The following is a 22,452-nucleotide window of genomic DNA, read 5'->3' as shown; positions in this document are numbered from 1 at the left end:
TAGCCAGGCAGAGGGAGCAGGGCGGCAGGAATGCAACCAGCAGCTCCTTCAACAGGTGCCTGTCCCGGAACTCCCAGAGATCCGCCTGCCTCTGCCTCCTGAGTGCTGGGATTAAAGGCATGCGCCACCACTGCCTGGCTCACATTAAATATTTTTGACTAGACGTTTAATAGACTATCTAGTTGATATTATATACATCAACAAGCACAACAGTTTCACTCCTTTTAGAGCTATTAATGGTCATTGCCAAATTATTTAATTGGTTCTTATAAAATGGTGGTTTTTCTAATTCTAGAATTTCTCTATTTTAACTGGTATTTTTGATAAGGAAAACGTCATCATATCTATTTTAATATATTACTGTGAATTCTGAAATTCTTCCCATATAAATTTTAATGCATTTTCCCCCAATTTGACTCATTTAAGCCAGATCTTATGGTGGTTTTTAAAATATTTTCATTTTATGAATATTTTGCCTACATGTATGTGTGTGCATACATGCAGACAAATGCCTGGTGTTCACAGAGACCAGAAAAGAGAGTTGGATCCCCTGTAATTAGAATTAACAGATCATTATGAGAGCTGCCAAATGGGTGCTAGGAATTAAACTCCGGTTCTTTGAAAGAGCCATTAACACTCTTAACTGCTGGAGCCATCTCTCAGGCCCTTCAGGTCTGTGGTTTTGAAATGATCCTGTAAATCTTTGAGAAATCATTTGCTTTCTGGTACAAGATATTGAAAGCTTTCCTTGTCTCAGACTTAGAATTGACCATTTCTCTGAGGTGTCCAGGCTCCTTTTATTAAACCATCTCTTTATCCTATTTCGGGGATCTATAAATAACACAATGTTACTGATTGCAGTGCCGATGAGGTTCGCAGAAAATCTCTGGTCCTGAAGTTTCCCAAACAACAACTTCCTCCCAAGAAAAAACGTCGGGTTGGAACCACTGTTCACTGTGACTATTTGAATGTGAGTATCTGCATTGTCTTCATATCAGATGGATTCCCCCAGCTTTCTGGGACATGACTCTGTGTCAGATATTCCTCATGTCTGTTCCTTGAGAATTATGTGCATTGTTCATTAAATGACTTATTAAAATTTATTTATTATTTTGGGCTTTTGAGACAGGGTTTCTCTGTGTAACCCGGGGTTTTTTTGGAACTCATTCTGTAGATCAGGCTGGTCTTGAACTCAAAGATCTGCCTGCCTCTGCCTTCCAACTATCCAGATTTAAAATTTATTTATTTTTGTTTGTTTATTAGGTATGTATTCATCTGTGTATGCACTATGATGCAAACATGGAAGTTAGAAAACTTGTGAAGTTAGTTCTCTCTTACATGGAGCCTGGAGATCAAGTTATGGTCACTATCTTGTATGGCAAGTGCCATTACCCACTGAGCCACCTCATTGCCCTGCCCCTCTTTGATGTGCAAGTTTTTTTTTTTCCTACATGTATAAGTGCACTATGTATATGCCTGGTGCCAGCAGAGCCCAGAAGAGAATGCACTATGGTTTTAGTTGTAAGTCACTATGTGGGTGCTAGAATCTGAGGATAGAGGGTGCTAGGTCCTCTGCAAAAGCAGTAAAGGTCCTTAACCACTGAGCCATCTCTTCAGCTTGTCCCTGCTCCAAACTTTGCTTTTTTAAGATTGAATTTCTCTCTAGTCCAGGTTGGTCTAGAATTTACTATATACTCTAGGCTGGCTTTGAATTTTTAGCACTCCTCCTACCTTAGCTTCCTAATTGTTGGGATTAAGGCTGAAGCCCTCCAAGTCTCGCTTTATTGAAGTTTTCTAAAATGTATCAGTATATTTGAAAATATTTGTTTTTTTTTTGGTTTATCTAAAGCATTCTGGTTTCTTGTTTTTGTTTTTAGAGACCTCATAAATCCATCCATCGGCGCCGGACAGACCCTATGGTAACACTGTCATCTATCTTGGAGTCTATCATCAATGATATGAGAGATCTTCCAAATGTGAGTTCATTACATTAGATCTGTATAGAATAGGAAAACCAAGACCCTTTGTTTTTTCTGTTACTTCAGGTAGATGGCCCTAGTGCATATACCTGTATATCTGAAACCCCTAATTCTTTGGGTGTTTGTCTATTTTTAAATCGTTTAATGCAGTATTAGGTAATGAAGGACAGAATGTAGGCAAAAGGACACATGAGTTATAAGAGGATATAAAGCTAGTTTTTTTCTGGTTTCAATGTAATGTTTCTTTTTGTGATGGGTATGTGAATTCAACTTTCTGAGTATTAAAGTAGCAAGAATAATTTTTTAAAATTATGTGTATACATGTATGTCTATATATGCATATGCAAGTTCCCTTAGAGGTCTGAGGCATTGAATAACCTAGAACCAAAGTTACGGAGGTTGTGAGTCCCCAGACATAGGAATTGAGAACCAAACTCAGGTCCTCTGGAAGAGCATAATATACTATTATAACCACTGAACCATCTCTCCAGCTTCAAACTTGTATGTCTTTTGTTTTCTTTTGTTTTGTTTTGTTTTTTCCAGACAGGGTCTCTCTGTAGGAGACTGTCCGGAACTAGCTCTTGTAGACCAGGCTGGCCTTGAACTCACAGAGATCCACCTGCCTCTGCCTCCTGAGTGCTGCGATTAAAGGCGTGCGCCACCACTTATATGTCTTATAAGAATTTTGCATTCCATAAGTGTCTAGCATATATGGAGCTAGAAAGACAGCTCAGTGGTTAAAATTACATACTGCTCTTGTGGAGGACTATGTGTGAGTTTGAGGCCTGCCTGGTCTACAGAGTTAGGATAGCCAAGGCTACACAAAGAAACTGTCTCAAGAAAGAAAGAAAGAAAGAAAGGAAGGAAGGAAGGAAGGAAGGAAGGAAGGAAGGAAGGAAGGAAGGAAGGAAGGGAGGGAAAGGAAGAAAGAAAGAAAGAAAGAAAATAACTTAATGCAAAAACAGATTTACTACATCTGAAAAATTCCTTTGAGAGTTAGTAAACCAGTAAGTTGTAACTGGCTCTGTCAGTGTTCTTTGCTCACAAATGGTGCTGGCTCTTGTTTCCACAGACATACCCTTTCCATACGCCAGTTAATGCAAAGGTTGTAAAGGACTACTATAAAATCATCACTCGGCCAATGGATCTACAGACACTCCGTGAAAACGTGCGCAAACGCCTCTATCCATCTCGGGAAGAATTCAGAGAGCATTTGGAACTAATTGTGAAAAATAGTGCAACCTATAATGGTAATAGTCCCTTGTTCTTTGACTGCAAAGGTCACCTTTCAGATTCTTATCTCTTGCTGATTCTAAATTCATTAGATTAGAATGAATGAAAAGACTAATGTGCATTTTTGGGTATGAACATGAGGCAGTGTACATTTCAGTCATATAGTAAGTATTCTTTTTAGTTGCATTATATAATCCTTTTTTTTTTTTTTAGACATGGTCTCACTATGTAGACCAGACTGGCCTCAATTACAGAAATACTTTGGCTTCTGCCTTCCAAATGCCAGTATTAAAGCCATGTTCTACCACACCCAGCTTCCCACTATTAATTTTTAATATATTCTCTGGTGAATTTGAAGTCTGTGTTGAAGCAGTTGGGGTGAATAGTTAGGCAGAAAAGTAAACCTAGGTAAGTTGGAGAGGTAGTGGTGTGAGTGCACTCTACAAAGAATAGTCTTATAGCCATATTTGTTTTGTGTGTTTTAACTCAGTCTGCATTTTTGTTACAGGGTCTAGATACCCATTTTGTCATTTTAAAAAAAGCAAAAATAGGAGGAAGAAATTAGTTTGCATTAATTCATTTTTTTCATTTCAGTCTAATTTTCTTTTTGTGATGGGTATGTAAATTCAACTTTCTGCATATTGAAGGAGCAAGACTATTTTTTCAGTTTTTTGAGATAAGATTTCTCTGTGTAGCCCTGGCTGTCCTGAAACTTGCCCTGTAGACCAGGCTGGCCTTGAACTCACAGAGATCCACCCTTGCCGCTCGTCGCTCATCAAGAACTGACTCTTGAAAATTGTCAGGACAACTCACCTGCCATGGCTTATTTATACACAGACACACACATGCACACACACACACACACACACACACACACACACAACGGAAAAACAGAAGGAAATACAAAGAGAATTAAAACAAAGCCCCACTGGGGGATACAGCTCAGCAGTAAAGCATGCATGCAGTCCTTGGTTCAGTCTCCAGTAGTGGCAAGAAAAGAAAGTTTCTCACAGCCCTATAATCCTTCCTTTCTATGCTTCACACTTTAAAATTAATTTATTATGTCCATTGGCGTTTTGCCTGCACGTGATTCTGTATGAGGCTGTAAGATCCCCTGCAACAGGAGTTAAAGACAGTTGTGAGCTGCCATGTGGATGCTAGAGAATTGAACCCGGGTTCTCTAGAAGAGCAACCAGTGTTCTTAACTTCTGAACCATCTCTCCAGTCACCTCTGTGACTCATTCTTCTGACTTCCTCACATGTCAGTGCTGATGATAGTGTGGTAGTAACATTGGCATTAAATTCTTTATTTGGATTAAGTAATCCAAATAAGAAGACCTTCCTTCTTTTCCTCCCATGCTCTCAATACTTTAGCTATAGTTTATTCCTTGATACCACCATTCCTCCCTTTTTGAGACAGGCTCTCTAAATACCCAGGCTAATCTTGAACTTGCTTTATAGCTCAGACTAGCCTCAAACTTGGTATCCAAGTGCTTCAATCTCCCAATTTCTGGGATTACAGATATATACTGACATACCTGGGCTTATTTTCTTATTGTAACCTAATATATGGATAATAGCAAATTTTGTTTTTTAATAAGTTAATAAAAATTTTCAGCTTTCCCACTTTCAAACTAATAAGTAGTACGTCTGCGAACATTTATGTTAAGAGCACTGACTGCTCTTTTATAGATCCTGAGTTCAATTCCTAGCAACCACATGGTGGCCCACAACCATCTATAATGAGGTTTGATATTCTCTGGCGTGCAGGAAAAAGAAAAAAAATACTAGTTAAGGTAGGTGGTGATGGTACATGCCTTTAATCCCAGCACTTGGAAGGCAGAGACAGGAGGATCTCTGAGTTTGAGGCCAGCCTGGTTGATTGTGAGTTCCAGGACAGCCAGAGCTACACAGAGAAATCCTGTCCTGAAAAACAAACAAAAAAGAAATATTAGTTATATGGAAATATTTGGGGATTTTGGCAGGGGGTTCTTTTCTGGTTTGAGATGGTCTCTTTATATAGTCTAGGCTACCCCAGGATCTACTTGTTCTCTGGTTGAAGCATGTCAAATTCTGTGATTACAGGTGTGTGTCCATGACTCCCAGCTTAAAAATGTTTTAATTATTCCAAAAGTGAGCTTAAATGGAACAGCTTTAAGCAGTGAATATACAAGAGAGGTCAGATAGTTCAGGACTTTTCAGCTGGGTAGTGGTGCACACCTTTAATCCCAGCACTCAGGAGGCAGAAAAGCAGTCGGATCTCTGTGAGTTCGAGGCCAGCCTGGTTTACAGAGTGAGTTCCAGGAAAGATGCCAAAGTTATAGAGAAACCTTGTCTCTGAAAAAAATGAATTTTCTGAAGTTCTTGGTACTGATTTCTGCGAAACTGAATTAACAATCTGTGTGCTGAAGAATCTGTTTCCTAAATAGAAAAGTTTTAAATGTTCCAGTGAACATTACCATTTTCAAACACATTTTCCATCCAGAGAGTAATTTTCAAGGTTTTAAAAGACCCAACAAAGCTGGCTCATGCCTTTACTCCCAGCACTAGAGAGACAGAGGCAGGTGGATCTGAGTTTGAGGCTATCCTTATCTACATATAAAGTTCCTTTCTGAGCCAGCCAGAGCTACATAGTGAGACCCTATCTCAAAAAAAAAAAAAACCAGTTATAATACAAGCATGTGAGGACACAAAAAATGCAATTAAAATTTGGGCCTGGAGAGATGGCTCAGTGGCTAAGAGCACTGGCTGTTCTTTCAGAGGACCTGGGTTGAATTCCCAACACCCACATGGCAGTTCAGGTAAAATACCAATGCACATAAAATAAAAATAAATTTTAAAAAACAGTTAAAATTTATTCATAGTTTATCCATTATATATTAGGCACTGAAAAATGAAGTAAAGACTGGAGGTGTCTGTACCTGGTGTGGTAGCACACACCTGTAATCCCAAGGAGGTGAAGACAGGAGGATCTGAAATGAGTTCTAGACCAGCCTGGGATACAAGGGACTCTGTCTTTAAAAAATAAAAAGGAAGTAACTGGTATATCTACCTAACTTAGTTACTAGGCTGGCACCTGGGACCTTTTAGGTTCTCTAGGAAATGTGTTAAAGTGTTGGAAATGTGGCAACTTTGGGCTTCCCACTTATAATGGCTATTTCTTGTTCTCTATAGGGCCAAAACACTCACTGACTCAGATTTCTCAATCCATGCTGGATCTCTGTGATGAAAAACTCAAAGAGGTAAGAACTAACTATAAGAGAAAGTGGTAGGCATAGTGACATACACCTGTAATCCTAGCACTTGAGAGTAGAGACAGGAAAATTAGGAGCTTAAAGAAAGTCATCCACAGCTACATACTGAGTTCTAGTGCAACTTGAGCTACATGAGAATTTGACTCAAAAATCAAAGTAGATTTAAAAAAAAAAAAAACAAATGCTGTGGTGTATGAAGGTGGAGAGTAGTACAGTTTAAGAACTATATATTTAACAGAAAGAACCATATCTGAGGGAATGACAGATCTTTGATACATCTGACAGATAGGGATTTAGAAATTATATAGACGCTATCTCCTGTAGATGGGAAAGTCAAGTCCAAAGAGGAAAATTGCTTGCTCTGGAATCATGCTGGGATTAAGATCCCGAATCTATGTAACTTTAGAAAGGATGGCAGAAAATGGCTTTTCAGGAGATAAATCTCCTATATATAGCTCACATTACAACTCATTGCTGTACCAGGGAGGCATATTGAAAAAAAAATCTTTTTGAGATAGTGCCTTATCTAGCTCAGGCTGGCTTGGAACTTACTATATCTAATAGGTTGGCCTTAAATTCATGTTGTTCCTTCACCCTCAGCCTCCTGAGTTCTAGGATTATAGGTCTGTCTGAGCCACTAGGCCTAGAGACAGTTAAATTTTTTCAATAATTAATTTATTTTTATTTTATGTGCATTGGTGTTTTGCCTGCATGTTTGTCAGGTCTTGGAGTTACAGACAGCTGTTAGCTGCCATGTGGATGCTAGGAATTGAACCCAGGTCCTTTGGAAGAATTGTCAGTGCTCTTAACTGCTAAGCCATCTCTCCATCCCTGGAACAGTTTAATTTTTAAAAAGTAATTTTCAATATTTTGGGCTTTTTCCCCCCTTTCCTTTTTGTGCTAGAAACTGAACTCAGGGTCTTGCCTTTTTAAGTAAGCACTCAACCACTGAGTTACAGCCTCAGTCCTTCTGTAAACCCCTACTCTTTCCTTTTTTAAATGTTCATTGGTGTATTACCTACTTGTATATCTGTGTGAGGATATTGAGTCCTCTAGAACCAGAGTTACAGACATTTGTGAGCTTCAGTGTGGTTGCTAGGAATTGAACCTGGGTCCTCTGGAAGACCAGTCAGTGTTCTTAACCACTGAACCATCTCTCCAGCCCCATATACCGCTATTTTTACCAAAGAAGATTATGGTACCTTATAAGTTTATAAAAGCACAGATAATAATGAAGCTGATACTCAACATAGATATTTTACAAGAGAACATGACTAATAAACATGGAGAATTTTCTCAACTTAATTGACACAAATTACATGTTTAAGTCACAATTAACTGAGCCTAGTAATACATACCTGTAATGGCAGCACTTGGGTTTCAGAGGCAAGATGACCAAAAGTTACAGGTCAGCCTAGGATATATGTTGAGACTCTGTTTCAAAATTAAAACAAAAACACCTACCAATTACATTCCTCTTTGTATCTATTAGAAGGCTAAAGTCCTATAACCAATGTAGGGATCCAATATTGGTACACAAGGGAGGTAGAGGTAAGAAATCAGAAATTTGAGATAATTTGTGGCAACATATCAAGTTCAAGGTTAGCCTGTGACTTAGACCCTGTCTCAAAAAAGGGGACTAACAAAACTAAGGATTGAGGATACAGGCGATGAGAACACAGATTTTCATAGTGCATAGACTGAAATGAATTTGTTGGATTAAGTTTTCTTTGTACAGCCAGGTGGTGGTGGCATGTGCCTTTAATCCCACCACTTGGGAGGCAGAGGCAGGTGGATATCTCTGAGTTCGAGGCCTGCCTTGGCTACAGAGTTAGTTCCAGGACAGCTAGGGCTGTTATACAGAGAAACCCTGTTTCAGAGAAAAAAACAGTTTCCTTTGTACAAGTCGCTAATCAAGCTGGGTTGTATACGGGATGTGAAGCCCACCTGGGATACGAAGGATACATGCCTTATTAGAAAAACAAATAAAAAGAGTAATTAACTGATGGTATTGATGTTCTGTAGTCTCAACATTCATTTTATAGAAAAGATAACGTTATTAAAGCCTAATTTGCCAAAGATGTTTTTGTTGTTGTAACTAAACTAGTTATGTCTTGAGCTTTCTATTCTTGGTGCTATATAAGAGTATGATGTTATGCCAAACTTTATTGACTCCCCATGGGAGGCCTTACCCTTTCAGAGGAGTGGATAAGGGGGGGATTAGGGAGGAGCTGTGGGGTACAGGAAGAGGGTTGGGAGGGGGAATTGTGGTTGATATGTAAAATGAATAAAAATAAATGAATAAATAAATAATGAAGTATAGGAAAAAAAAGAATGAGATTAGAATGCTTAAGGGAGCCTGGTGTGGGAGGCAGGTGGGTCTCTTGAGTTCAAGGCCAGCCTGGTCAACAGAGTGAGTTCCAGTACAGCCAGAGCTATATTATACAGAGAAACCCTGTTTCAGACAAACAAACAAACAAACAAAAAGAACACTTAAGGGATTTTCTGACAAGTCCCTTTGTATTGTTCCTTTAGCTAAAGTATTATTTATCTAGATTGTCCTAAAACTGAATAGTAGATAATTCAGAGGTAAATTTTGGAGAACTAAAGTCATAAGCAGCTAACTGAACTTTAAATTATCTTTAGCTTTTCTGTGGTGATCACACTTCAGGAAAACTGCCTTCATTTTGCTTTGCTTTATTTCAGAAAGAAGATAAGTTGGCACGTTTAGAGAAAGCTATCAACCCCTTACTTGATGATGATGACCAAGTAGCGTTTTCTTTTATTCTGGATAACATTGTCACTCAGAAAATGATGGCAGTTCCAGATGTAAGTACTTTTTATGCCAAATATTGTGAGGATAGTACTAGGGGATGGAAAGAAGTGTATAGAGGTAAGCATGTGTGTATTAAGAAATTGTAGCTAGGCAGTGGTGGTACACGCCTTTAATCCCAGCACATAGGAGGCAGAAGCCTGGTCTACAAAGTGTGTTCCAGGACAGGCTCCAAAGCTACAGAGAATCCCTGTCTTGAAAAACAAAACAAAACAAATTCTGTGTAGTACTTATGCCCATAGGAACTGGGATGTAATTTTAAATACTAACCTTTTTCTGTATGAATTCATTGTTGAAAGCAAAGATGCCAAGTATCTTTGAATATTAAGAGGTTCTTACTTTCTATTGTTAGCACTTAGTATTTGTTAGCACTTAGTATTTGCTCTCAAATAGCCTGAGAGAGAAGAGCTGTCAACTAATAGTAGGTTCTTGATTTAGAAATGCTCCTATACAAATAACATTTTGAATTAAATTTATTTATTTGTGCATGTGGGGGGGGGGGAGAAGGTATAAGCCATGGTTTGTGTGTGCCCGAAACAACTTGGCTAGGTGTGGTGGCACAGCTTTTCATTCTAGCACTTGGGAGGCAGAAAGCAAGTGGAACCTATCTTAAAAAAAAAAAAAACCAAAGCAAAGCACTTAGGAGTCAGAGGCAGGCATATTTCTGTTAGTTTGAGGCCAGCCTGGTCTACAGAATGAGTTCCACCAGCCAGAGAAACCCTATCATGGGAGAAAAAAAAAAAAGGAAATAAAAAACTCAGAGAATTGGAACTTCTTTCTATTCTGTGGATCCTGGAATTAAACTCAGATCATTGGGCTTATTGGTAAACACCTCTATCCACCGAGCCATTTTGCTGTCCATAAAAAACACTTCAATAGGGCTGAAGAGATGGCTCAGCGGTTAAGAGCACTGCTTACCCCTCCTAAAGGTTCTGAGTTCAATTCCCAGCAACCGCGTGGTGGCTCATAACCATCTGTAATGAGGTATGGTGCCCTCTTCTGGCCTTCAGGCATACACACAGACAGAATATTGTATACATAATAAATAAAAAATAACAAAATACATCAATAATTACTCAGTGTTTGCTTTCTTTTTCCCCCTTTTTGTTCCAACTTTTTATGCCAAAGCTATCATCTATCATATTAGTTCTACAGACCATTTTATTATGTTGGTACCCCCAAAATTCTGAATTAAATTTTCTGTTGCATATAATCATAATGTTCAGCCGGGCAGTGGTGGCGCATGCCTTTAATCCCAGCACTCAGGAGGCAGAGGCAGGCGGATCTCTGTGAGTTCGAGACCAGCCTGGTCTACAAGAGCTAGTTTCAGGACAGGCTCCAAAAGCTACGGAGAAACCCTGTCTCAAAAAATCAAAAAAAAAATCATAATGTTCTATGTGTGCAGTGTTATAAAATTTTGAGATGAAACTATGGAATAAGGAATTTTATTTTTGCAGAACTTAGTCTTTAATGCAAAAAATAATTTAGTTGTAGGTTTAGAAGAGGGAGTCTTCTTTAAAAATCAGGGTGGCTGGGTGGTGGTGGCACACGCCTTTAATCCCAGCACTTGGGAGGCAGAGGCAGGCAGATTTGAGTTCGAGGTCAGCTTGGTCTACAAGAGCTAGTTTCAGGATAGGCTTCAAAGCTACAGAGAAACCCTGTCTTGAAAAACTAACGGTGCTGGAGAGAGATGGCTCAGTGGTTAAGAGCATTGCCTGCTCTTCCAAAGGTCCTGAGTTCAGTTCCCGGCAACCACATGGTGGCTCACAACCACCTGTAATGAGGTCTGTTGCCCTCTTCTGGCCTGCAGACATACACACAGACAGAATATTGTATACATAATAAATAAATAAATAAATAAATAAATATTTAAAAAAAAGAAAATAAATAAATAAAAATCAGGGTGTAAGAATCCTTAGTCAGACCCTTAAATTACAGAGAATTTTCCGTGAGCTTGTGTATTTTTGTGGAGTCTATAGCTTTTATCAGAAATATTTGTAACTCAGTGGAAATTGGGGCTCTCTGATATAAATAGTGGTTTTCATTTAACTGCCCATGCCTTCTTTTTACTAGTCTTGGCCATTTCATCACCCAGTTAATAAGAAGTTTGTTCCAGATTATTATAAAGTCATTGTCAGTCCGATGGATTTGGAGACTATACGTAAGGTGAATGATTTTTTATAATCAGTGGCTTTTTATAGTCAAATGTTTTTGTATATACAGCTGAATGCCTGATTGTTTTTGTCATAGAATATCTCCAAGCACAAATACCAGAGTCGAGAGAGCTTCCTAGATGATGTAAACCTTATTCTGGCCAACAGTGTTAAGTACAATGGTGAGTATTTATTTTTTTCCTCATTGAACAGTCTTTTCTATCTAACATTAATTTGTGTTAATTAATTTTAAGGGCTCTGGGAGGTGGTGGCACACGCCTTTAATCCCAGCACTTGGGAGGCAGAGGCAGGTGGATCTCTGAGCTTGAGGCCAGCCTGGTCTACAGAACAAGTTCCAGGACAGCCAAGGCTGTTACACAGAGAAACCCCGTCTTGAAAAAAAAAAAAAAGCTGCTTAAGCAGCTTTGAACACAGTGATAGCTAAATCAAGTAACAGTTCACTTTTTAAAATTTTGTTTTTACAGTTATATGTATGTTGTAAGGGGGGGTGTTCTATTATGCTTTTGGAGGTTAGAGGACAACTTGGAGATTTATTTCTCTGCTTCTGCCATATGGGTTCCAGAGATTGACACTGAACTATTTACTCTGCTCAGTTGTTGGTTTGGTTGGTTGGTTGGTTGGTTGGTTGGTTGGTTGGTTTGGGGGTTTGGGAAATGGTTCAAGTCAGTGTTTCTCTGTGTATCCTTAGAACTTGCTCTGTAGACCAGGCTGGCCTTGAACTCAGAGATCTCCCTGCCTCTGCCTCCCTAGTGCTGGCATGAGCCACCACTGCCCAGTTCATTTTTTTTGAATAAGTATATATTTTAGTGTGTGTTTTGTAAGAATCACTATTAAACTTCTAATCACAGAAAACCATTTGTCCTTACTTTAGAAATTATGTAAAGCATAGAAAAAATGAGGTATGAATAAAAATCAAATGGATATTCCTTGTCCTTTGAGTCATCACTATGTTTCTATAAGATTTGAAAAGTTACATGGAGCTGAAGCTGAAATGTATAGCTGGCCATAGACCACAGCAAACTTTGGTGTGTGGAATTTAGCACCTGAATTGATGGAATAATGTGTGATAGCGTCTTTGCTAGCTGCTTCATCTGGATAGGAAGGATCGCCTCTGCTCTAGCACTTCGTTCTCCAGTTGATATAAACAAACAAATTGCAGCTTGACAAAGCTATAATGAAAGGATATACAAAGTACATTAGAGAGAAAAAATACTCTAATCTATGGGTTAGGAAAGGCTTCATGAACTAGTAAAAGAGTTTTTGTTGTGTGTGGTTTTTTTTTTTAAGATAGATTTATTTATTTTTTTATGTACAGTATTCTACCTACATACCAGAAGAGGGCACCAGATCTCACTATAGATGGTTGTGAGCCACCATGTGGTTGCTGGAAATTGAACTCAGGACCTCTGGAAGAGCAGCCAGTGCTCTTAATCTCTGAGCCATCTCTCAGGCCCAGTTTTTGTTGTTTTTATGGTCTCATATATCCTAGGCTGGTCTTGAACTTGATATATACCTGAAGATGACCTTGGATTCATCTTTCTGCCCCCTCCTCCCCCCCAAGTTTGTGTAGAACCACGTATGGTTCAGTAATTTTCTTTTGATACAGAATCTCAACTACGTAGCCCTGGCTAGCCTGGATCTCACTATGTAGAGCTCACAGAGACTGTTCTGCCTCTGCTAGTATTAAAGACACATGCCATTATACTCAGTCAAAAAAATTTCGATAAACCGTTTTTAAGACGTATTTTTAATTATATGTATGTGTGGATTTACACATGTGAGTGCAGATGCCTGTGAAGGCCAGGGGAGAGTATGAGATCTTGTGGAGCTGGAGTTATAATTGGTTGTGAATTGCCCAGCATGGTTGCTGGGAACTGAACTCAAGTCTGCAAGAGCAGCAAATGCTCTGAACCACTTGAGTTATCATTCCAGCATTGGGAACTTATTTTTGAACTGAGGCTTTTTTTTGGGGGGGGGGGTGATTTTTCGAGACAGGGTTTCATTGTTTAGCTCTGGCTATCTTGGAACACACAAGTGCTAGGTGGGATTAAAGGTGTGTATCACTACCTCCTAGCTTGAACTGAGTTGAGAAATGTTGATGAGTTCCAGGACAGGCTCCAAAGCTACAGGGAAACCCTGTCTCAAAAAACCAAAAAAGAAAAAAAAAAGGAAAATAAAAACACATGTTGACTATTGTAGTTAATTACTAAACACTACTATGCTGAACAGATAATCAAGAAGAGAAGGATGAGATAGAGGACCAAATGCAAAAAATACATGGAAGTACTTTGGATGGGGGAGTACAAACAAGTTTGTTTTGAATATAGGGTAGTAGCCGGGTGGTGGTGGTGCATGCATTTAATCCACTTGGGAGGCAGAGGCAGGCAGTTATCTGTGAGTTCGAGGCCAGCCTGGTCTACAAGAGCTAGTTCCAGGACAGCCTCCAAAGCTACAGAGAAACCCTGTCTTTAAAAAAAAATGAATATAGGGGCTGGAGAGATGGCTCAGAGGGTAAGAGCATTGCCTGCTCTTCCAAAGGTCCTGAGTTCAATTCCCAGCAACCACATGGTGGTTCACAGCCATCTGTAATGAGGTCTGGTGCCCTCTTCTGGCCTTCAGGCATACACTTGTATACATAATAAATAAATAAATAAATACTTAAAAAATGAGTATAGAGTAGTGGCTAGGTTTGGTTATAAAATGAGACAGGGCTCAAAGGTTAAGAGCACTGGTTGTTCTTCCAGAAGTCCTGAGTTCATTTCCCAGCAACCACATGGTGGCTCACAAGTATTATCACAAGTGGTAATGAGATCTGGTGCAGACAGAACACTGTATAAATAAATAAAAATAAATAAACCTTTAAAAATATAAAATGAGATAAGGGAGGTAAGACCCAAATTGTGAAAGGTCCAGTAAGTCACACTAAACCAGTAGAAGGGGAGAGGGATATAATTTTAGTAAATACCATTTAGGAAGTTATTCACCTCCTCCATTATTAGGAGACCAGTAAAGAAACTAACAATAGCCATGTTGAAAAACAAACAAAACCTAACCACCTGGGAGCTGGAGAGATCACTCAATGGTTAAGAGCACTGGCTGCTCTTCCAGGCGTCCTGAGTTCAATTTCCAGCACCCACATGGTGGTTGACAACCATCTGTAATGAAATCTGGCGCCCTCTTCTGGCCCGAAGGCATGTGCAGGCAAAACATTATATATAATAAATAAATCTTTTAAAAAAAGCAAAAACTAAAAACCTAACAGCCTGAGCAGTTAAAAAGCAGCAAGAAGGCCTGACATGGATGCAGGTACCTTTAATCCTAGTAAATGGGGCAGTGGCAGGCAGATCTCTGAGTTGAAGGATAGCCAGGGCTCTGAATAAAGACCTTGTCTCCAAAAGGCAAAACAGAGCAAAAAGAAGCAATAAGAATGAAAAAGTTGGGCAGATTATATACAAAGTAAGAAAGTAAAATTGATACCTTCATACTTATGAACCAGATAGGTAGAGGGGTGTATCTGTCTGTCTGTCTGTCTGTCTTTTAAATGAGACATTAAGGAAACTTGTGGGCCAATTGTGACTCACACCTTTATTTCTAGCACTCAGGGAGCAGAGGCAGTCAGATCACAGGTCTCTCTGAGTTTTACATAGAGAGTTCCAGGCCAGCCAAGATTTATAGTGACTCTCCCTCAAAAGCAAAAAGACAATATTATGGGTTATAAATGGAATATATTTGGCTATCTGACATGAAGCTTGCAGTGATTTTTATTTTAGGACTTATATATTAAAACTATTTTTTTAGATGAGAGGAGGCTCTTACTACTGTGTTGCCTAGACTAGCCTGCAACTCTTGAGTGGTCCTTCTGCTTGTGTTTCCCAGTAACTGGGTCCACAGGTTCACTCTTATTTTAATTTTTCATTTAATTTTAAGCCCTTCATGGGTCTGGAGAGGTGGCTCAGTGGTTAAGAGCGCTGACTGCTTTCCAGAGGTCCTGAGTTCAATTCCCAGCACCCACATGGTGGCTCACAACCATCGGTAGTGGAATACCCTCTTCTGGCTTAGCACTCATATATAAAATATAAATAAATAAAATTTTAAAAAAAGAAAGTCAGGCGGTGGTAGTGTACTCCTTTAATCCTAGTACTCAGGAGACAGAGGCGGATGGATCTCTGTGAGTTCAAAGCCAGCCTAATCTACAAGCGCTAGTTCCAAAGCTACAGAGAAGCCCTGTCTCAAAGAGATAGAGAGAGAGAGAGATCCTTCATATACAATACCACATTATATGTATAAAACTATTTCCATAGAATTTTAATTTTTCATTCTTTTTAATGATAACCAGATTTCTTTAAATATATAATATCTCTTCCATCTTTCCCATTAGTATTTCACTTAGAGCTTTTTGTTTTGTTTTTGAGATGGTTTTGCTCAGGTTAGCCTCAAACTTGGCTCTCTTCCTCAACTTTCCTAGTGCTGGGATTATACAGTTGTATGCCACTGCACCCACCTTTTTATCCCATTATGGCCTCTTTTTTTTTAAGATTTATTATGTATACCGTTTTATGTCTGTATGTGTGCCTATTCACCAGAAGAGAGCAGATCTCATTATAGGTGGTTGTGAGTTCCTAGTGATTGAACTCAGTACCTCCGGAAAAGCAGCCAGCAGTCAGTGATTTTAACCTCTGAGTCATCTCTCCAGCTCACCAATATGGCTTTTTAAAGATTTCTTTATTAATCTTTAAATAAATAATTTATTTTAAAGATGTATTTTGTGTCTGAGTGCTCCATCTGCATGTATACATTTATGCCAGAAGAGGGCATCTGATCTCTTTATGGATGGTTGTGAGCCACCATGTGGGTACTGGAAATTTAACTTGGGACCTCTATGAAAGCAGCCAGTGCTCTTCTTTGTTTGTTTGTTTGTTTGTTTATTGTGTATACAGTATACTGCCTACATGCATGCCTGCAGGCCAGAAGAAAGCACCAGATCTTATTACAAATGGTTGTAAGCCACTGTGTGGTTGTTGGGAATTGAACTCAGGACCTTTAGACAAGCAGGCAGTACTCTTAACCACTGAGCTATCTGTCTAAGAGTTAGAGTTACTTCTTGAAACTGTATTGTGATGACAACTGTCCTCCTCCTTTTCAGTCTTCTTTGCTGAATATTCTTACTCATAAACTTTAACTACCATCTTTTTTTATTTTTTTTATTGAAAAAAAATTTCTGCCTCCTCCCAGCCTCCCATTGCCTCCCCTCTCCCTCTCCCCCCCCTCCTCTCCCCCTCCCCCTACTCCTCTCCCCCTCCCTCACCAGTCTTTTTAAGAAAAATCTTTTCTTAAGATTTATTTATTACGTATGTACAGTATCCTGTCTGCCTATATGCTTACAGGCCAGAAGAGGGCACCAGATCTTATAACAGGTGATTGTGAGCCATCATGTGGTTGCTGGGAATTGAACTCAGGACCTCTGGAAGAGCAGTCAGTGCTCTTAACTGCTGAACCATCTCTCCAGCTCCTACCATCTCTTTCTTGATGACTCTGTTTTAAAGCAAGATCTGTGTCTTCGTTCACATGCTAAAAATGTTTTTTTTTGGGGGGGGGGGGGTGTTTGGTTTTTCGAGACAGGGTCTCTCTAGTTTTGGAGCCTGTCCTGGAACTAGCTCTTGTAGGCCAGGCTGGCGTCAAACTCATATTCACCTGCTTCNTCAGTAGTCCTCATTGGAGCACCGGACTGAAATCTCAAGGTCCAAATCAGGAGCACCAGGAGAGAGAGCATGAGCAAGGAACTCAGGACCGCGAGAGGTGCACCCACACACTGAGACAATGGGGATGTCCTATCGGGAACTCACCAAGGCCAGCTGGCCTGGGTCTGAAAAAGCCTGGGTTAAAACCGGTCTCGCTGAACACAACCAGTTTTCAATTCCTTCCACATAGTAGGAAAAAACAAAGGCTCGTCCTGTGGCTGAAAGACGCTGCACTAAAGGAAACGCTGCTGCCGGCATGACTCACGGCCCTAACCATCTCAGTTATGCAACACATGAACAGCCGGCTCCTAATTACCTTGCACAATGTTGAGACTAGTGGAGCCAGAAAATGACTGCGCTGATATGGATTCTCTTCCCTGTGTTATGACAGAGATAAATCCCATCATACCGGATTATAATATGGCTGGAAAAATTTAAGGGAGATTATATGCCCAAACCTGGGACTGTGTATAACTCCTTTCAATGGGTGGCTAATGTTATATTTAGGAGGTAGTAGCAAATGACTAAATGACCTAGTGGTAATATAGAGTTGATATCTCATCAGGAAAGTAATTCCTAACATCAGAATCCATTTTGTTTTGTTGTTTTGTTTCAAGACATGGTTTCTCCGTGTAATTGCTCTGGCAGTCCTGGAACTCACTCTATAGACCAGGCTGGACTCGAACTCACAGAGACCCACCTGTCTCTGTGGGCCCCTTCCCCCATCCCATGCAAGGATTAAAAGCATGTGTCGCCCGGCGGTGGTGGCACACGCCTTTAATCCCAGCACTTGGAAGGCAGAGGCAGGCGAATCTCTGTGAGTTCGAGGCCAGCCTGGTCTACAAGAGCTAGTTCCAGGACAGGAACCAAAAGCTACGGAGAAACCCTGTCTCGAAAAAAAATAAATAAAAAATAAAAATAAAAAGTTTATGCCTGCTTGTCTATTTACCATGCATGTAGTATCTACAAAGGCCAGAAGAGGACATCAGATTCTTTGGAACTGGAAAGAAAGTTACTAGCTGCCGTGTGGTTGCTGGTCCTCTGCAAGAACAGCCAGTGTTCTTGACTGCTGAGCCATCTCTCTGACATCATAAAATAAATATTAGAAAGACCAAAGGGTCAAAGATGGAGGCACAGTGCCTAGAAAGTGAGGTGTAGAGTGATAGAACTATCAAGTGTAAGAGGGCTTCTAAGGTAAAGACTCAGGAGTTGGGTTTGGCAGTTAGTGTTTCATCACTGATTGAGCCTTGAGTTCATGATCTACTGCCTTAACCTCTCTACCACTGGGATACAGGCATGCACGCACTATCATGCCTGGCTCCATTTCACATATTTAAAGAGTAGATAGTATATACTTGAGATGTATTTTATTTGAAAAGGACTTTTTTTTTGCTTGGTTGGTTTGGTTTTTCAAGACAGGTTTTCTCTGTTGCTTTGGAGCCTGTCTTGGAACTAGCTTCTGTAGACCAGGCTGGTCTCAAACTCACAGAGATCCACCTGCCTCTGCCCCCTCAAGTGCTAGGATTAAGTGTTATTTTGTTTTTGTTTGGTATTTTGTTTGTTTGGTTTGATTTTTTTCGGGACAGGGTTTCTCTATATCACAGTTATGGCTGTCCTGGAACTCTGTAGACCAGGCTGGTTTCAAACTCAGAGATCTTCCTACCTCTGCCTCCTGAGTGCTGGGATTAAAGGTGTGTCCCACCATTGCCCAGCGGATATGAATATTTTGATCAAATATATTTCTCTGCACCATATACATGCCTGGTACCCAAGGAGGTTAAAAGAGGGTGTTGGATCTTCTGGAATTGGAGTTACAGATGGTTGTGAATCCATGTGAGTGTTGAAAAATGTACAGGGATCCTCTATAAAACCAAATGCTCACCGGGCAGTGGTGGCGCACGCCTTTAATCCCAGCACTTGGGAGGCAGAGGCAGGTGGATCCCTGTGAGTTCGAGGCCAGCCTGGTCTACAAAGTGAGTTCCAGGACAGCCTAGACTGTTACAAAGAGAAACCATATCTCTAAAAGCCAAAAGAAAAAAAGAAAACGAAAAAAGAGAGTAGAAGAAAGGTCCAAGTTAAAGATTAAACATAGGTTTTTCTGGATCTTAAATAATTATATACTATTGGATAGCAAAGTGTAAAATTCATGTTTTTAAATTTCAATATATGAGGCTGGAGAGATTGTTCAGTGATTAACAGCACTGGCTACTCTTCCAGACGCCCTGGTTTAACTTCCCAGCACATACATAGCAGCCCCAAACCATGTGTGACTCCAGTCTGACAGCCTCTTTGGGTACCAGGCATGCATATAATGTACAGAAATACACATAAGCAAAACTCCCACATACATAAAATAACAACATAAATTTTAGCTGGGTGGTGGTAGTGCACACCTTCAATCCCAGCACTCAGAAAGCAGAGGCAGGCAGATCTCAGTGAGTTAAAGGCCAACTTGGTATACAAAGCTCCTTCCTGGACAGCCAAGGTTACACAAAGAAACCCTGCCTTGAAAAATATAAACAAATTTTAGCGGTGTTTTAAATAAATGAATAAACAGCAGTATGTATTAAATCAGTGTGTTGAAGAAATATAAAAATTTTGAAGTTACATTTTACTTCTTTCATAGGGTCTGAGAGTCAGTATACTAAGACTGCTCAGGAGATTGTGAATGTTTGTTACCAGACATTAACAGAGGTAGGTGGTTAAGAAGATCTAGCTCCGTGAAACCTTTCTATTGTGTCCTTGAGTTTGAAGCTTTCCTAACTACCCTGTTTTCTTTCAAATGTCATATTCTGTCTTCTATTCTCATTCCATCATTTCTTTCTCTGCTTTGTTTAGGTTATCAGCTGTGTTCTGTTGTTAGAATAGAAACACTGTGAAGACAGGGATTGTGTACGTGTTTTGTTTATTTTTGCCTGCCCAGTACCTAAATGTTGGATAAATTCATTAATTTTATTTGTTTCTCAGTATGATGAACATTTGACTCAACTTGAGAAAGATATTTGTACAGCTAAAGAAGCAGCTCTGGAGGAAGCAGAATTAGAAAGCCTGGACCCAATGACTCCAGGACCTTACACACCTCAGGTGAGCCCAAGGATTAGGAATTTATTAGAGTTTTCTTATGATTTGGGAAATTGGGAGCATATTAACAGATGTGTTTACTGAGATACCGTTCTTCTCTGTCCTTCCTCTTCATATGCCTTTCGTGTGCTTTCTTGTCTTCTCAAAGGCTAAGGTGAGTGAGGGCCATGTATCTTCGTGGCCTTGTTAAATCCAGAAGAGGCAACTATGGGATGAATGAGTGGGGTGGTTGTTTATAGACAGTGTATGAGAATGCCAGATTCCTGACTACTATAGCCAGAGGCATCTTCTAGGTCTCCAGTTCTCTTGTCAGTAAATTTGGGGGTTCTAAAACATCCCTAGAATATAGATTGCTCAGTTACAGATGAGGGCCACATTGTTCTTATACCTTCTAGATATCTGAATACCTGTTACCTTAGAGGTATATCAGTGTAACTCACATCTCTCAATTTCTGGGGTTAATTCCTTTTCCTACTAAATGAAGACTTTTATATTTATATTTTAAGTTTATATATTAGAATACTAGAAAGCAGGGTAAATAAGAAATGTTTAGTTTTTTTTTTTTTTGGTCTGAATAAACCTTTTGAGTATTTCCTCTGTATTATAGTCTGAGAAAGCTGGCATATTTGAAGAACAGACTTTAAATGCAGTATTAACAGATTCTTGGTTTCTTTATTGGAGACACTGTTAGAGTGGAAAAGGACATAAGATTTGATGTAAAACAGGCCTGGGTATGAGTCTTAACTCTGCTTCTGTCTAGTTTTGTGGTATTGGGAAATTAACATTTCTATTCCCATTTCTCGGAAATTAACATTTCTATTCCCATTTCTCTCTAAGATGTGCTTTCCAACATTAAATGATTAGTTTGCATGGCACATGATAGGAATTCAGTAAATATTTGTTTCCTTCCTTGTATGAAAGGGTTTTTATTTATTGTTATTGTTGTTTTGTAAAGTTCCTAGAGGCTCTTTCAAATTTGACCAAATACTCTAATGCAGAATTTCTTCCAATTCTCATAGGATTATTTTTCATTCTATCAGGTTTCACTCTAAATTTAAATGCAGCATAGATGATCTCTGTTGGATTTTTTGCTGTCTCTGTGTCTCATTCGTACACTTTCTCTATCTATCTTTTACTCTCTCTTTCATTCCAAAACCTAGGTTACTGAGGGGCCAGGTATAAAGAACCCTCAGATACTTCTTCAAGGTCCAGAACAAGGAAAGGCTCTTGGAGTTGTATGGGCAGATTGGGTCAAGGGGGCTTGGGTGAGTGATGTTGCCCAGGAAGGCCTTGTTTGCTAATAGACTCACAGTTTCCACAAGGTACTTTCTGGTAAGTTAAATCTTGGGTATTAGCCATCATTTTCCAGAAGAATAACCACTAAGTAGCATGTGCTTTTCTCAGGTCTCGGAGAGTCATAAGCTTAGACCATTGGTGAATCAAAGCCTTGTCCTTCCTGAGCAATAGCTGTTTTGGTATACTTAGTGACTATGGAGGGAGAGTATGAGATGGATAGTACTGCTCCGTTCTTTTCAGTTAATACTCTCATCATTCCCTTCATTTATGTGTATACGTTTTAAGATAGCCCAGTCATTGCCTATTAACTTAAAGAAAAGCCTCATGTGTGACCACCCTTACTCATTACTATATAAAATCAAAAGATTATTAGAAAGTGTCTGGCCAGGCTGTGGTAACATACACCTTTAATCCCAGCACTTGGGAGGAAGAGGCAGGCGGATCTCTGTGAGTTCGAGGCCAGCCTGGTCTACAGAGCAAGTTCCAAGACAGGCTTCAAAGCTACATAGGCAAACCTTGTGTCGAAAAGCCAAAGGAAAAAATAAAAAAAAGTGTCTGTGTAAGATTAATCTGTCATAATACAGTTGTGATAGTATAGAAGCATGGAGGTAATCATGTTATTTTTAACTTTCAGACGGTGGCAATCAATAATGTATTTGCATCTGGCTATTTCTACCGAGCTTGCATTGAGCTCAGTACTTTAGAATTATTCATTTGCAGTTTCTCAAAATCTTATTTATTTATTTATTTATTTATTTATTTATTTATTTATTTGTATCTTGAGGCAGTGTAACTTTGGAGCCTGTCCAGGAACTTGCTCTGTAATCCAGGCTGGCCTTGAACTCACAGATATCCCTTTCCCCC

General features: G+C 39.5%; 1 protein-coding gene across 4 annotated transcripts in view; it reads left to right on the top strand.

The window, feature by feature from the left end:
* Taf1 (TATA-box binding protein associated factor 1) overlaps positions 1 to 22,452 on the top strand; it is an 82,177-nt gene that overhangs the window by 40,671 nt on the left and 19,054 nt on the right. For all 4 annotated transcript variants that reach the window (XM_050119652.1, XM_050119651.1, XM_050119650.1 and 1 more), the window contains 9 exons: positions 862 to 970; positions 1,878 to 1,976; positions 3,052 to 3,229; positions 6,387 to 6,454; positions 9,173 to 9,295; positions 11,373 to 11,465; positions 11,550 to 11,634; positions 19,838 to 19,905; positions 20,179 to 20,295. In XM_050119652.1, the coding sequence (XP_049975609.1) occupies positions 862 to 970; positions 1,878 to 1,976; positions 3,052 to 3,229; positions 6,387 to 6,454; positions 9,173 to 9,295; positions 11,373 to 11,465; positions 11,550 to 11,634; positions 19,838 to 19,905; positions 20,179 to 20,295 (940 nt within the window). The remainder of the gene's footprint in view (positions 1 to 861; positions 971 to 1,877; positions 1,977 to 3,051; positions 3,230 to 6,386; positions 6,455 to 9,172; positions 9,296 to 11,372; positions 11,466 to 11,549; positions 11,635 to 19,837; positions 19,906 to 20,178; positions 20,296 to 22,452) is intronic.

Source organism: Alexandromys fortis, unplaced genomic scaffold (genome assembly GCF_014885135.2).
Source record: "Alexandromys fortis isolate MF-2015 unplaced genomic scaffold, M_Fortis_MF-2015_v1.1 scaffold_155, whole genome shotgun sequence".
Taxonomy (NCBI): domain Eukaryota; kingdom Metazoa; phylum Chordata; class Mammalia; order Rodentia; family Cricetidae; genus Alexandromys; species Alexandromys fortis.
This window is presented reverse-complemented; position numbering and strand designations above follow the sequence as displayed.